The sequence below is a fragment of the Diadema antillarum genome, unplaced genomic scaffold (genome assembly GCF_040938485.1).
Source record: "Diadema antillarum isolate AM-2024a unplaced genomic scaffold, OU_Dant_1.0 scf00000019, whole genome shotgun sequence".
Taxonomy (NCBI): domain Eukaryota; kingdom Metazoa; phylum Echinodermata; class Echinoidea; order Diadematoida; family Diadematidae; genus Diadema; species Diadema antillarum.
In genome coordinates, this window is record NW_027270908.1 from 1,055,604 (window position 1) to 1,071,520 (window position 15,917).

At 40.0% G+C, this 15,917-nt stretch overlaps 1 protein-coding gene across 1 annotated transcript in view; it reads right to left on the reverse strand.

The window, feature by feature from the left end:
- Positions 1-423: 423 nt before the first annotated feature.
- LOC139728465 (uncharacterized) overlaps positions 424-15,917 on the reverse strand; it is a 29,192-nt gene continuing 13,698 nt past the window's right edge. Inside the window, exons 2-11 of the mRNA XM_071639408.1 lie at positions 12,181-12,453; positions 11,015-11,147; positions 10,187-10,237; positions 8,214-8,365; positions 7,260-7,429; positions 6,298-6,442; positions 4,485-4,709; positions 3,548-3,727; positions 2,612-2,781; positions 424-1,899 (exon numbers count right to left, since the gene is read on the reverse strand). Coding sequence (XP_071495509.1) covers positions 424-1,899; positions 2,612-2,781; positions 3,548-3,727; positions 4,485-4,709; positions 6,298-6,442; positions 7,260-7,429; positions 8,214-8,365; positions 10,187-10,237; positions 11,015-11,147; positions 12,181-12,453 — 2,975 coding nt within the window. The remainder of the gene's footprint in view (positions 1,900-2,611; positions 2,782-3,547; positions 3,728-4,484; positions 4,710-6,297; positions 6,443-7,259; positions 7,430-8,213; positions 8,366-10,186; positions 10,238-11,014; positions 11,148-12,180; positions 12,454-15,917) is intronic.

Below are 15,917 nucleotides of genomic sequence, written 5' to 3' on the forward strand. Positions count from 1 at the left end.
CCCCCCCCCCAAAAAAAAAAAAAAACAAAAAAAACCACAACAACAACCAACAAGAACCACTTTCCTCATAAATAATGACATGACATTGACCGCATCATTTCTATTCGCTAATTAACTGTCTCTTAGTGCATGTGCTCTTGGGTAAAAGTAAAATACTTTTTTTGTCCCAATCACTGTGAAGAAGAATTGTAACGGGCTATCGAGGTATGACCCGAATACCATCCACACACACAGGTATTTGCATTTCCCCACAATGAGGTATATCCCGATATCTTTGCTGAAGAACGCTGCTCACAGAATGTCTTTTCCTGGAATGAAATATGGTTTAATATCAGATCTATGGTACCGAGGAGGATGTGGATAGGTACCATCTGGTAGGTAAAGGACGTTAGATAAATCTGTCCCTGCATGACTGCACTGATTTCACGAGAACACGACGTTGCTCACATACCCAAGTTCTGGGTCAAGGAACTTGATTTGAGAATACTGTATACAATTATAGTCGGGTTCATCCGATTTTCCGCGAACATCTGGTGGTTTGCACATTTCAAAGACCTCATGATGTGATACATATCCTGAAGACCACTTCAGTGGGAGACAACCGTGGTCCTGCGAAGGAGCAGTGTCCAGAAAAACTTCCGGACTCTCCCCATCCATAAAACTGAGAGAATTTACAGACATAGGGGATGACGCGGTAGACGAACACGGTGACGATGAGGACGGTTGGGAAATTGATATCCACTTTGAGCCAGCAGTTCTCTGCATGTCCCCTTCCACCGTAGATGACGCTCCGCAAGGGTGTTCGCTGAAAACGGAATCGTCTCTTGAGTTCATCACAGGGTCGTCGTAGCCAATGGATTCGTGTTCATTGACGTCTTCGATGTCGTAAGTCATTCTGTGCTTCCTGTCTCCTTCATGTGCATTCCGCCCTTCCTCACGTTTCTCGACATCAGGTTCTGACGCAGCCACCGTAGGATCATGGACTACATAACCATAATCAATATTGGTCTCCTCCATGGTAGCCATCAACATGTATCCAGGAAACCCGTCGCTTTCACATCCAGAGCTTTTACTTGATGAAGCAGACTTCCTGCGGCCGTGGGAAGTAGCAGGTAGTCGAACGTCGTCGTAATGCGGAGACCATCCCTTACAATTTAGTCTGGCACTGCAAGGCGACCCTTCACGATCAGGTGAACTGAAACATTCTGCCCTGCATTCCTTCCCAGGCGCCACGGTCAACTTTTCTGTTTCTCTCATGGTTTGACGGAGGTCCAGGAACGACTGGGGGATCATCACTGTGGGACTCGCCTGGCGGGAATCCCCGTCGCTGTCCGCGCTGCCGAATCCTTGATCACTATGCAATGCCAGTGCGGTGGGCATTTTGCTTTGGTCTGAATCAGCATTCACGCTGACGATGGACATGAGATTAGCATGCGGTGGCTGTTCGCAGTCGGATTCGTCCGAGGTCTGTCTGCTCATGACCACCGCCTCGACTTCGTTCGGATTAATGTATCCGTGACTGTCCACTTCGTAGTCGTCGCATCTCCGCAGGAGCGGCTTGCCTCCGGAATCGAGTCTCGCGAAAGGACAAGGAACGGAGTAGCCGGCGTCATTGCTCGTTACCGACGCGTTGATTTTGGGATCACACAAAGGAGCGTTGCATCGGATGGTAGAGACAGGGTTGTACTGCGAAGAGTTGCACACGTACTGGGAACCGCTTCCTCCACTGCTACTCTGCATGTCGTAGAACCCGTGATCCACGCTCGACCCTCCGCTGTTGGTGACTGTTGACGGTTTGTCCAGAGGCTCCTTGTCGGACACGGTCTTGTCCGACGGGTATTTCCGGATTTCATCGAAGAACTCCGCTGGTCGCGAAGCCTTGGGCTTCAGTGTTTCATGCTGCATGGACAGAAGTGGTAGAGTACGGAAGGTTTGGTATAGATTAACTTGCTTACACAGTGCTACGATTGGAAAGAGGGATTATGTAATTCGGTGCATCAATGAATAGGACACAATGACAAACACCTCAGTGTCGTCATTAATGTCGACGTCAGAAAATAAAAGTACTTCTACCGCCAGAATGAAAAATGCCATTAATCCCCCATGAACATAACATGAGCTACATAGGTCTAGAAAAAAATGTAGGGCATACTGCAACAAATCCACCATAAATTCAATCACACCTTGTTCGTAATTAGTCCTGAAATTATCAGTCAATATCTATGTGAAAAGCCCCACCCCCTCAAGAGTTTGTGGACTTGTCTGTAAACTTTGACCATCTAATATGCTTTGATTAGATGGCGTTTGGCATTGATGCGTATTGTGCCAAATAAATATGACAATAAGGAGATTCTATGTTATTGGTTGAGGAATGCAAAGGGCGGTGTTTCCTTTTTGAGTCATAAAGAAAAAAACACACGTAAATACTTCATGGAAAAAACCCCTGTGATGTTAGTGTTTCAATTAGCGCTTGGCTGTAGTTGGAATTACATCAGTCAACTTTCATTCGGAGACGACATCACCGTCTTACGACTGAGGGCCAAAAACTTTTTGGAAACAGTTCTGAGGAAAGCCCTCCATTGATTTCCTAGGAGACCGCAGACATCCATACCTTCATCGAAAGGACATCGGATGGTATGTACGGTTGCGGCACTCTACGACTGCGCTTGAAGAGGTCGTAGTCGGTGAGCCAGCAGAAGACGCAGAGGCCGAGGACGAAGGTGATTTGACACACCGTGATCACCGCCACGATGACGACGCTCGATCGTCTCCCAGGTTCCGCTGAAGAGAACCATAATTGAAAGAATTTTAATGATGATAGTAATGATAACGACAATAATAATGATAATGATCACAATGATTTAATGATAATGATAATAACAACAAATAATGATATAACAATGATAATAATGATGATCATAATGATGATAGTAATGATAATAATAATGATTACAATAATAATGATTATAGCAATACGATTAAAGATAGTAATGATTAGCTAGTTATTTTGCAGAGCATTTACAGACTATTGTTTCCCCGTTCACGATATACATTATTTCCAACCAGCACTGACAGTGCTCACTCTTCACTCCTTGGGGAGCATTCCAGCCAGTCGCCATTTGCTAGGAGCTCTCATGCTGATCAACCAACATAAACATTCTCATCCTACTGGGTACCGTTTATACTCCTTGATGGAGAATAAACCATATAATCGTAATTGATCTATATTCTAAAAAATATTGTCAATCTGTTATATTTCCATGTTTTACCTTAATACAAAAACATCTTATTGAATGATTAATGTTTACGCATTACATACACGTTTTTACCAACTGAGACAAGAGATGTGTTGTGATTCATCTAGATGCAATCAATATCAATTTACTTTGGTACGATTACCACTTATATTTATGACAATGAATGGACTACCCGCATCCTAGCCAAGACCTCCTGATTCAGTTACACAGTAGTATTAACAATGAATACCATTGTTAATGATTTCACAGAAATCGAGAGTAAAAAGGCATAAGGAAAAGAGATTGCCAACCTTGAGGTTCAGGGACAGATATAGGAGTTGGTCTTGAAGGCGGTCCTTCTCCAGCCGCGTTCATTGCAGTGCCCCAGACTAAGTAGTTGCTTCCATAATCCATGTGTAGGAGCGTGAACGAAAATGTGTTTTCGTTGGTATCGTAGAGAGTGGCGTTGAAGTAGTGATCCGTGACGTTTTCTGTAGTTGTATTTTGATTGTGGTGTACGACAGGATGAGAGTTAGTTCCGGTAAAAACCAGTATACTCACGTTCAAACTCTATGAAGAAGATTGCAATCCCTTGGAAAAAAAATTGTATGAGTGCGTAGTAGACGTGAGACATTACAGATGTAAATTTGTTTTTGACGTTACGCGTTCAAAATGGAGAACGACCCCCTTATAAACCATTTGCTACAGTAAATCACTTTAGAGTCAATCAATGTGACTACCTTCATGACCTTTCATTTAATTTAATTTCATTTCATTTATTAGCAAGTGCGAATGCACAGCAACTCAGATTATGTTTAGACGATGGCATATAAATATACTCTGTCTTGAAAGTTTCTGGTCAACGCTATGGGCACAGGCATAGCTTTTACATATAATTTCACAAATAGTGTACTACCTATTTGGAAAATATCATTAGAAATGACGTCATTTTCCGAATAGTATAGGGTCCACCATGGAATGTCAAATATGCTGACAGTGTGAAATAGTTGAAAATACATATATACATATACATGTATATGTATATATATATATATATATATATATATATATATATATATATATCAAAGTGAGGCTATTTCAGCCAATCATTAGAGGATAGTTTTTTCCCAAAATATAATTTTAATAAAATGTATTATGCAGAGTACATGTGTCTTGATGGAATCCATGAATACTCTACTCGCCCAATCTTATCAAGTATGCCAGCGTGTCTAATATTCAACGCCTTACCAATACACAGATCGCTGATCCAAAGAGTCTCAGATTCGCTGGTTGCTAATGTCTGCTCCATCTGCGTAAGTGGCCGAGAATCGTTGACCATACAGGAGTAAATACCGTAGCCCGACACGATGCCATTGGCGTCGGTGGGGTCTACAGGCATCCAAGTGGCCAACACCCAGCTAGGATTCTCTGCCGTCACGGCCAGCGTGAGATTCTGTGGTGACCCTGTTGGGACTGCCAAGTTAACGAGAAATAAAGAAGTAATCGAAAAATATGGCAAAGTTGTTTATAATTTCTTTTAAATCTTTATTTGACAGCAACCGCAAGACGGCTCGACGCGTAGCGTTTGCCAGACAACGTTTTCAGACCTCACTTCTGACATTGATCCTAAAATGATCTATTTTACGATACAATCGGTGCATCATAAATGTTGGGCCACTACAAAAGTTCACCGGCTAGTTGGAAGCAGCCTCATACACATAAACGTGCAATACTTTTAATACACACAGACTGGCATACATGACGATACATTAGGACACGATATAATAAAGAAGGGAAAGAGAAATATAAACAGAGTACTTGAACTAACTTTACGAGAATTGATTTATATGATTGTTCAATGCTCAATAGCAATAATTGCTATAAAGCATTGAATGAACGATTATTGCAAAAAGACAGGAAATTTATTCCACATACAATAAATACTCATTATAAACAGGATATGTGTGGTAATGATGGGATAGGCCTACTACAAGTAACTATGATATAGCAAGGCATGGACTTCAATTGCAGTTATCATGTCATATGAAAGAATGAACCCATTTTTGAATAGATAAGTATCATGTAATCTATGTGATATTGATCATTACAATTCCACGTGAATAATGATCAAAATTCTCAGTTGTTATGTTTATTGTTCATGTAGACCGCTTTTGATTTATTGTCTATTTTCTCTCTCCCTTATCATTATTATTATCATTATTATTATTATTATTATTATCATTATTATTATTTTTACTCTGGACAGTATATTTCTATGAAGTAGAAGAACATTTGCAAATACTTTTTGGTCCAACATACTTTAAAAGGGAAACGATTATATGGATCAAAATCTTTACAATTCATTAAAAAACACCCGTCAAATAAGTCAATGAGGTATACAATACAATTTCAAGACCTTTTATTTTCAAAATCAGTGACTTACCATTCAGTAAATCATATTGGCAAGCCTATCTTAAAGATGGGCGGATTCTTGCTTTGAGCCTTGGTGGCAGAAAACGACAGTATGCTCCCCCCTCCAAAGAAAAAAAAAATAATAATGGCATTTCCGCATTGATAACTTTCAATATGATTAAACTTTCTGAATGATATTTCAGACTCTAAACGTATAACATCTTACCTCTATACTACAATAAACCCCATCCAATTTGGTTAAGTGGTCACAGAGAAATGGGGATCGTTGTTAAGCATGTCATGGGTCTGTTTCTTCCAAGTTAATAGCATATTGGATGTTCTTTGTTTTTTGTACGGTGTGAACACAATGGACAGAACCTGGAGCGAAGGGATTCCTGGCACGCTCTACAAAGATCGACATTTCCCTTTGACCACTGAAGCAAATCGGATGGGGTTTTCTGTAAGATGTGGGCAATAAGTTATAGTTTCATACCCCCAAATTGTATTTGGATTGATTCACTACTGTTAAAGCTATCATTGACGAGGGTCCCGTTGTCATTTTGGGGGAACATACGGTATAGCGGTTACTTCTCTGTGTGTTATGTGACATCGGAATAGATGAAACATAAGGTGTGTGCAAAGAACTTACCAGTAGTGACAGTTCTCCTTATTACTGGTGTTGACCAGGCACTCCATAGACCGTTCGCGTTGAGGAAGTAATTACTAGAAACCTTCACCTCATATTGTGCGAATGATCTGAGGCCGCATAATTGCTTCTCCGTGGTGTATATGTCCTTTTCGAGAAGATACAAACAACAACATAACAAGTGTCAAGTAAAGTAGATGAAAGGAGCTCAGGGGATCAACGACTATGTAAATCATCTTCCATCATTGCGAATGGAGAATGGTCACATTGTTGGACATAACTTAACTTGAATAAAACGAAGTTTAGAGCACAAGCACAGCTTACACCCCCATTCCACTGAGAGATTTTCTTTTTTATTTTTCCATCAATCACTCGTCGAAAGCAAAGTTTGTTCAGTCCGGTTACCAATCAAAGTGTATCGGATGGAGTCGTATCAGGTCAGTGTCAGACATGTCGCGCGTGATCATCATCTGATCAAAGCCCTACTTGTCTAACGCTGACCTGATAGTAGACCAACACAAGTTGGATTCATCAAACTGCGATCCGATACATTCGGTAAGTGGCCAGAAGCAAATTAAGAACAAACAAACATAACAATAAAAAAAAAAATATCTGTGGAGTTGGGGTATAAGGCATCGAAATTCAGGGCTCAAATCACCCTTCCAACTGATTATACCACCATATATTATTATATTACCTCTATACTACCAAATCTTAATGCGCTCTTTAATAAAAATGACTGTATATCCTCGTCCTTGGGTCATTGTAGATTTTATTTTTAGTCTGAGTATAGTGTGTCATAGTTCTCATATTAACGAGCTCAATAAATCTGGCAGGAGTATATAATCTGTGAATATACTTCTACACTAAACTTCAAAGACGTACATTTGAATTTCTACATGACCAAAGAAAAAGACGAAGAAAGGGGGAAAAATCAACAACGAAGAATATTAATATCAACCAACCTCGATATTCGTACCAGCGTCGAAATCGTCCACCAGTCGGTACTGAAGGCGATAGAGCAGATAAAACTCGTTAAATGTTTTCTGCCAATGTTTAGGACTCTGCCACGACACGTCCAGACAGTGAGGGTGTAGGGTGGTAACACTTAGGTTTTGCGGAGGTGCTGGGCGAACTGGAACGATAAACAAACACACAATGCAATCAATGATAAGAACCATATACATTTGAGAAAGTTTCAATAGATTTCGTACCAGCTGAAGCGTCAGGTAGACATTGTGAGGGTCGCTGATATTCAGGAATTCGGTATCTGCGCCTTGTCCTTACTTCTGGATGTTATAATTTCAACAACCACAACAACAACAACAACAACAACAACAACAACAACAACAACAACAACAACACAAACCCAACTGCTGATTATTATTCTTATTTCGCTAAAACTTCTACAGCACTTTGATATAGTACATGTGTTGGCCTATTTGAAAAGAATGTTAGGAAAGCTTGGAAACAAACTGTCACTATTTTTTTTTCAAAGTCATCTGGTTTTGTTTTTTATCTTTGTTTACAGTATGCAGTGCGGGCTCGACAATTAAAATGCATTATAAAATGGGTTCAAGAATGTAGCCAATTGGAAGCGCTGAAATGAGTCACGGTTGCAAACATGCACTCGGCTGCGCCTCGTGCATGTCGCACCATTGTCAATACTCTCGAGCGCGCCGCACCTTCACTAACACACTCTATCCTGTGCATCATTTGTATATTATCCTTAATTGTAGCTTCCATTCTTCTAGGTTGAATTCCAGAATTACTGTGACACTGGATCTAAAGGGTTGACCTGCAGGATACTTAAAGTTGTGGAATATTCAAGCATCACGAGGCGGATACATTTGCACGTACGTCATTTTCTCCACCCTTCAACCCCAATGTCATCCTGGGTGTAAATGAGGAACTCCTACCGATTTCGTCGAAGCGGTACGAAAGTTCGCGGTACTCCGTCCCGAGCACATTCTTCGTTTCTATGCGCACGTACAGGTCGGTGAAGGACTCGCTGTTGCACGTACATTCATGGCGACTGGCGCTCATTGTCTGACAGATGGTCCAGTTAGAGCTTTAATACATTGAACAAGAGAAAAGTAGAAAAAGAACAAACCAATATGGGAAATGTGCACACAAATCTTTAGTATAGAGTTTGCTTTTGTTTCAAAATAGGAAATAGAGCAAATACGAGATGACAACCCTACTCGAAAGAACACAGTGTCCCACAGTGTGTTTACAGTGTGATCACATAGTCGACTGTGAAAACACTCGAATGTAACAGTGTGGAGATGATTTCACACTGTGGTTTGGCTTTCACAGAGCACACATCTATTATATATATGTATATATATGTATATATATATATATATATATACACATATATGTGTGTGTGTGTGTGTGTGTGTGTGTGTGTGTGTGAAGTGGCGTACGGTGGGTCGAAACATGGGGGGGGGGAACCATAAAGTAATTTTGACGGTCTGTATGCTTGTGCGTGTGTGCGTGAGCAATAATGGGACTACAATACTTTACGGAATGTGATACATTCAACAACGCAGTCATTGAGGAACATTGTAAATTTTCCTTACATGGATTATGAAATGACGGTGTGAAACGATCGACAAATTATATACTGTCAGCAACATAAGGTAATGGCATAACAATAAAATGCGAGCGAGCGAAGCGAGCGAGCTTGAAATTTTGATATTCTACAGTTCCAAAACTGGAGTTTTAATTGTAGCTATATATTTCGCTTTGGAAATAAATGGGGGCGCATCGGGCGCAACTGCTGGCAATTATTGGCAGCAACATTAGGAGAATGGCATAACGATTCAATGCGAGCGAGCGAATCGAGCAAGCTTGAAAATTTTGACATTCTACAGTCCCCAAACTGGGGTTTGTAGCTATATCTTTCACTTTGGAAATTAATGGGGCGGCGCATCGGGCGCAACTGCTGGCAAGTACTGGTAGCAACATTAGGAGAATGGCATAACGATTCAATGCGAGCGAGCAAAGCGAGCGAGCTTGAGAATTTTGACATTTTACAGTCCCACAACTCCCATTTGTAGCTATATCTTTCGCTTTGGAAATTAAGGGGGGGGGGGCATCGGGCAAAACTGCTGGCAATTACTGGCAGCAACGTTAGGAGAGTGGCATAATGATTCAATGCGAGCGAGCGAAGCGAGCGAGCTTGAAAATTTTAACATGTTACAGTCCCAAAACTCCCGTTTGTAACTATACCTTTCGCTTTGGAAATTAAGGGGGGCATCGGGCGCAACTGCTGGCAATTACTGGCAGCAACATTAGGAGAGTGGCATAACGATTCAATGCGAGCGAGCGAAGCGAGCGAGCTTGAAAATTTTGACATTTTACAGTCCCAAAACTCCCGTTTATAGCTATATTTATCTTTCGCTTTGGAAATATGGGTGGGGGCATCGGGCGCAACTACTGGCAATTACTGTCAGCAACATTAGGAGAATGGCATAACGATTCAATGCGAGCGAGCGCAGCGAGCGAGCTTGAAAATTTTGACATTCTAGAGTCCAACAACTATCGTCGTAGCTATATTTTTCGCTTTAGAAATTAAGGGGGAGGCGCACCGGGCTCAACTGCTGGATGCGAGCGAGAGAAGCGAGCGAGCTTGAAAATTTTGACATTTTACAGTCCAAAAGCTGCCGTTTGTAGCCAATTTTTCCCCTTTTATTCATATTTTATCATTATTTTTTTTCTTTTTTCTTTTTTTTTTTTGGGGGGGGGGGCTTTTTGGGGGGGCAAAAATGCGTTTTGCCCCCCCACTTTTTGGATTGGGGGGGCGGCCGCCCCCCCTGCCCCCCCACTTCCGGCGCCTATGTTCACATGGTAATGATCTGTGTCACATTGTGAATTGACGATTCACACTGTGTTCACACTGTGTTTCTCACGCTGTGGGACACTGTGTCCTTTCCAGCTGGGAAAAGAGAAAAACATAGAATCAAGCATACATACAAGCTTTGATCCATTGCTTTTCACCGGTGTGTTCTCAAGCGCGTTTTACAATTATTCTTCAGATTTAATTGAATTCGAATCAAATTCTATTTCATTTCTCGACAAAACAGAATAGCATACACTTAATGTAAACAAAGTGGAATAAACATAGTATACAATATTGAAACGTTGTGATTATGAAAAATATATGTAATAAGTAATATTACACGTAAATATGAATTATGATGATATTTTAAATAAAAAATATGCAATGTTCGAAGCATGGAGGGAATTTATGGTTGAAAATGGGAGATAGTAAAGCTGTATTTTGAACGAACGACATAGTTACCAGTCAAAGCTATAATAATCATGTCATGCACACTCACACAATTTATGGATGTACTAAATTCTCTTCGTGGAGTATGATTTCACAATCTCTTATTGGTTAAGTACTGTCTTTTATTGAATATTTGTGGTCACGGTTATTGTGTGCTTGTAATGTGTATATATAGGCCTAAGCGTATTTATTTTGCAATGTGAAACATAAACAAAAGAGAAACGAAGTGAAATTACATTTTCTGTTCTTTATCAAAGGTTTAATTTCAGAGTGTTTGTGTATACACGTTGATTACTTACACGTCTTTGAAGTAATAACAATAACGCAGAAGTGCGACTATACAACAAGAAAAGTACTTCATCTATGACTATTTTTTTTTTTCTCTCTCTGTTTTAAGATCCAAATGTTAATGAGTATACTCACTAGGTGTCGGTTCGGAATCTGACCGTGTACGTTACGGCCAGATTAGAGGTCTCGTGGCGGTGGTCCCACTTACACCAGAAATCTGTCGGACTTGTGGCCTCACATGTCACGTTTTCCACGGACACTGGGGAGCCTTCATAGTCACGTGGCAGGAGAAGAGACAAACATTGATGACAATCTTTCTGTTATTGTGATGTACGTCTTCTTGTCATTGCCTAAACTAAACGTAACTCTAATCCGTTCGATTTTGTCAGTTTGAATTATATATATATAAAGAATGTAAATGTCTGTGTCAATTAACTTCTTACTTGGTGTTAACATGTTTTACTTATCAATATTTTTACTTTCATCATTATATTTTCGATCATTCTATGGGAACATCACCTACTATACGTCGCGTTCCGCACTACAGGAGAGAGGGAGGGGGAGAGTCGTCTATGTAATTATGTATATAATTCACATATTTGTGTTTATTTGTGTGTGAGCAACAATGATAACTTTGTCATCATGTTAGTCAAGCTGAGTGATTGTGTGGACTTATTTTTGTTATAAAGACTATCTACGTGCAGTCAAGGCACGGCTACTTATTTTGACATTCGATATGGTATTTGAGATAGGATTATGTTTTATGAGTGTTTGTTAGTTTGGTTTATATGGGCATCAACCTAATCATTTCAGAACAGTTGACACTGTTTACGACATGTTTACGGCGCAGTCTCTTGTATCTCGTTTCAACACGCAATGCCTGCCGCTAACAAACATCGTGATCTCTGAAGGAACACAAGTATATGCTGGTCAGTTTCAAAGGCGCCATTATCAAGATATGAAATGTCCGTAGTCAAAACACTGTGAACTGTAACAATTCCTTAAATCCCCCCGTGAAAGGCGAAAATACGTCGACAAGCAAACAGACACGGTTTCATTTATTTCATTAAGAGTGCTTTGATAAATAATAAAACGACTAAAACAAAGTTTGGTAAATGGTGTAAATACATCTATCACATTTTCATGTTCTGATTGGTCTTGATTTTTCTCCTTCTTCGTTATTGTATTTTAGCATTCTTGGAGGCACTATGAGCTTCAAGAAATGCTTGACAGTTTAAGTGGTTCAGAATATACACAATTCCTTGATGAAAGTTTGTTGGAGGAAAATGAATCTAGCTTACGTCCAACGAAGACATGAACTCCCCGTTTCGCTCCCCACTCGTCTTTGGAAAACTTGCAGTAATACTTTCCCGCGTCCGTCGTAGAAACGTCGCTGAGGCGTAGCTGAGAGATGGAAGCATTGGGCGTGGCGTACCGCTCAGTGGGGATGAGGGTGGATCCTTTCATCCAGACTATAGATTCGGAGGTGTGATTGGTGGCTTGGGGGTCTAGGGTACACGAGAGATTCAGGGATCCGCCCACTCGGATGACGGGATCCGTAGGGTAGATAGACGCTGTGTAAAAGGAGGTATTAAGAAGTTTAGCTGCCACCAAACACTGGGTTTAAAACTTTGGAAATAGCGATTCTTGAAAATCTATTGTCAGTTATTCCGAAATAAAAAAAGGCTCATATAAAAATCTAAAGAATTTGGAACCTCTTCTGTGGCAAATTCTTGTAGCGATGCATGCAATCTTAATTTCTGGCTATAGAATAAGTTTTCACGTGTATGTATATATTTATACATATAATACACATACATTTATACATTGCAGCTGGCTGGTATATCACATATAGGAATTGCAATTGATTCATGTTCTCCATTTTTCAAATCTTTCCCCGTGTCTATGGAAGTCGGAATGTTTAAACCCTAAAATTATATAGTACTTAAGTATTCACGTCATTATCACTCCTATGTCAAAATTGCTATTAGAACAACTGCTATAGTGTGCAGCATGTGGTTACTTGTTCTCATTTATCACACACATAGTAATACATGCGAGAAGAATCTTCTGTGCCCCGAGAAATAGTCATTCTCTTTTGTTTATCCTTACTTTTGGTCTTAATTGTACCCGTGCTCCTCATCCTGTTCCCCTCACTAGGCTTTTGTTGGGACTCTACACTCAACAAGCTTTGCTTTTTAGTAGGTTCCATCGTATTTCTCTTCGCATCCTTTACTTTGATTGAAAATGACACATCGACCGTTATGTATTACTTTTGTATATCTATTTCTTCATGTATATATCCAAGCTGGACATTCTGTATTATATTTTGTTATATACCATGTATTTTCCATAGAGAAATACGAAAATAAATTGAAATTGAAATTGAAATATATATAAAATGTATATGTATATGTATATTCGCAAACATAGAACACGCCACAAGGGTGGTACATCAACTCCATTTCAATGAAACATAAAGTGTGAGAAGATGAGGCTTGTAATGTACATGTACGGGAAAAGCTTTTCCTTTGCCTGCAGTAAAAGATGCAGTGCCTCAACTTTCGAAAATGCAAAGTTAAAATCTGCTCAATAATGGATAGCAACGGAAACGGTTTGCACACAAACAGGTGTTGCTGTGTTGAGTGTAAAACTTCCCATCATGGACTAAGGTTATTATACAAAGCACAGAAACACATATGGGTTCGTCAGCATGGCTTTTCTATTGAATACAGAGTATATTATGGTTGTGTCTAAAGCAGTTACTCAGAAAAATCCCTTCCATTGGCCTCTACCGTCTCCATACAGGACTCTGTATAAACAGCATTATTCTGCATTTTGCATTCGACCAGCATAGACAAATCTGGAGTCTTCACTACCAGCAACATCGACAAATAAAATTATAGAATCAGTAACTATTTTCAAAGCATGATTTTATTGTCTTCGTTATCCCCCCTCCCTTTGTCGTTCTTGACTTCTCATATATATATGGGTTTATGGACAAAAAAATTTTCAGGGATATTTCATGGTACAGCGAAATGATTAGATGAAAAAAAAAACCTTACACAATTCGATCCCTGCATAGAATGAAATATTACATTAATCATTAGACCTTTCTCCACGCTGTAAGGAAAGGCGCAATGGTCCTGTCCTTGAGTTATCATGGTTATCATGTCAAAAGATAGGTTTGGAACACCCATAAAGTTATATAAAGTAGGTTAATACCGTTCTCTTTGTTGAAAAATGAAAACCGGGGAATTTTACTGACGGAGGAGTGTCGAATATGCTCACTACATTTTGTGAAACACACGATATCATTTAAACTGCTATGACCATATCGATTACATCACGGCAATTACGATACAAGCCCTTTTTAAAGAATTCCTCAAATTCTGCTGAAAACCTTGTATAAGACTGCATTTCACAGAAATGACACAGTGGCGCTCATTGAAGTTGAGATCCATGTAGTTTAAAATGTGAACACTACAGGTACCAGCCACCCGTATACGTCTATACAATTTTCTGGGAATTGTTAGGACTGAGAAGCTGCTGCGCGAGATATAATTTTTTTTTTAAGAACGTGAACGTTGCTGACCACACAAAAGATGAAAAAAAAAACCCACAAACGAACATGAAAGTTTTGATTACTTAGGAAATTTCGAGATGCCAGAGATACGGCTATTTCACCCGGGGATTACGCAAACACCATACGGCATAACTTTTCCTCCCAATTGTAATATTAGATGACCTGTTTGCATTTGTCGAATAGATTGAAAGCAGGCCATGCCTGCAAGTTTTACAGCAGAGTGACTCTTGCTTTGTCGACGAAGAGAAGCGTTTTTTTTTTGTTTTGTTTTGTTGGTATTACATAACAGAATGTAGACAGGCACCTTAGAACCGGTATACAAAGACAATTAGAACTGACAAGATCAACTGCGTTTTATATACTGAAATGATTTGACTGTTTTCTTCTCTGATGAATACATCATTGGATTGTAAAAAGATGGATATACATATAACAACAAAATAAGATATTGCAACTGATTGACAAATTGCCCTACATCGACGTAAGTAAGCACTGAATTGATCAGTGTTTTAGTAGTAGCCATGATAAAAAATCATGGGCGTACATACTCGAGCAGGATTCGAACCCACGACCTCCTGATCACCGTCATCTCCACTAGACCACCGAGCTTTCGCCCGACAGCAAGTGTTGGTTCTAATCCTTATAGCATGCAGCGGGTACTGCTTTGTTATTCAAATTTTTTTATGAAGTTCTTCCGTCTAGATGTTTTCATTGCAACTGATTGACAAATTGCCCTACATCGACGTAAATAAGCACTGAATTGATCAGTGTTTTAGTAGTAGCCATGATAAAAAATCATGGGCGTACATACTCGAGCAGGATTCGAACCCACGACCTCCTGATCACCGTACAGGCGTCATCTCCACTAGACCACCGAGCTTTCGCCCGACAGCAAGTGTTGGTTCTAATCCTTATAGCATGCAGCGGGTACTGCTTTGTTATTCAAATTTTTTTATGAAGTTCTTCCGTCTAGATGTTTTCATTGCAACTGATTGACAAATTGCCCTACATCGACGTAAATAAGCACTGAATTGATCAGTGTTTTAGTAGTAGCCATGATAAAAAATCATGGGCGTACATACTCGAGCAGGATTCGAACCCACGACCTCCTGATCACCGTACAGGCGTCATCTCCACTAGACCACCGAGCTTTCGCCCGACAGCAAGTGTTGGTTCTAATCCTTATAGCATGCAGCGGGTACTGCTTTGTTATTCAAATTTTTTTATGAAGTTCTTCCGTCTAGATGTTTTCATTGCAACTGATTGACAAATTGCCCTACATCGACGTAAATAAGCACTGAATTGATCAGTGTTTTAGTAGTAGCCATGATAAAAAATCATGGGCGTACATACTCGAGCAGGATTCGAACCCACGACCTCCTGATCACCGAACAGGCGTCATCTCCACTAGACCACCGAGCTTTCGCCCGACAGCAAGTGTTGGTTCTAATC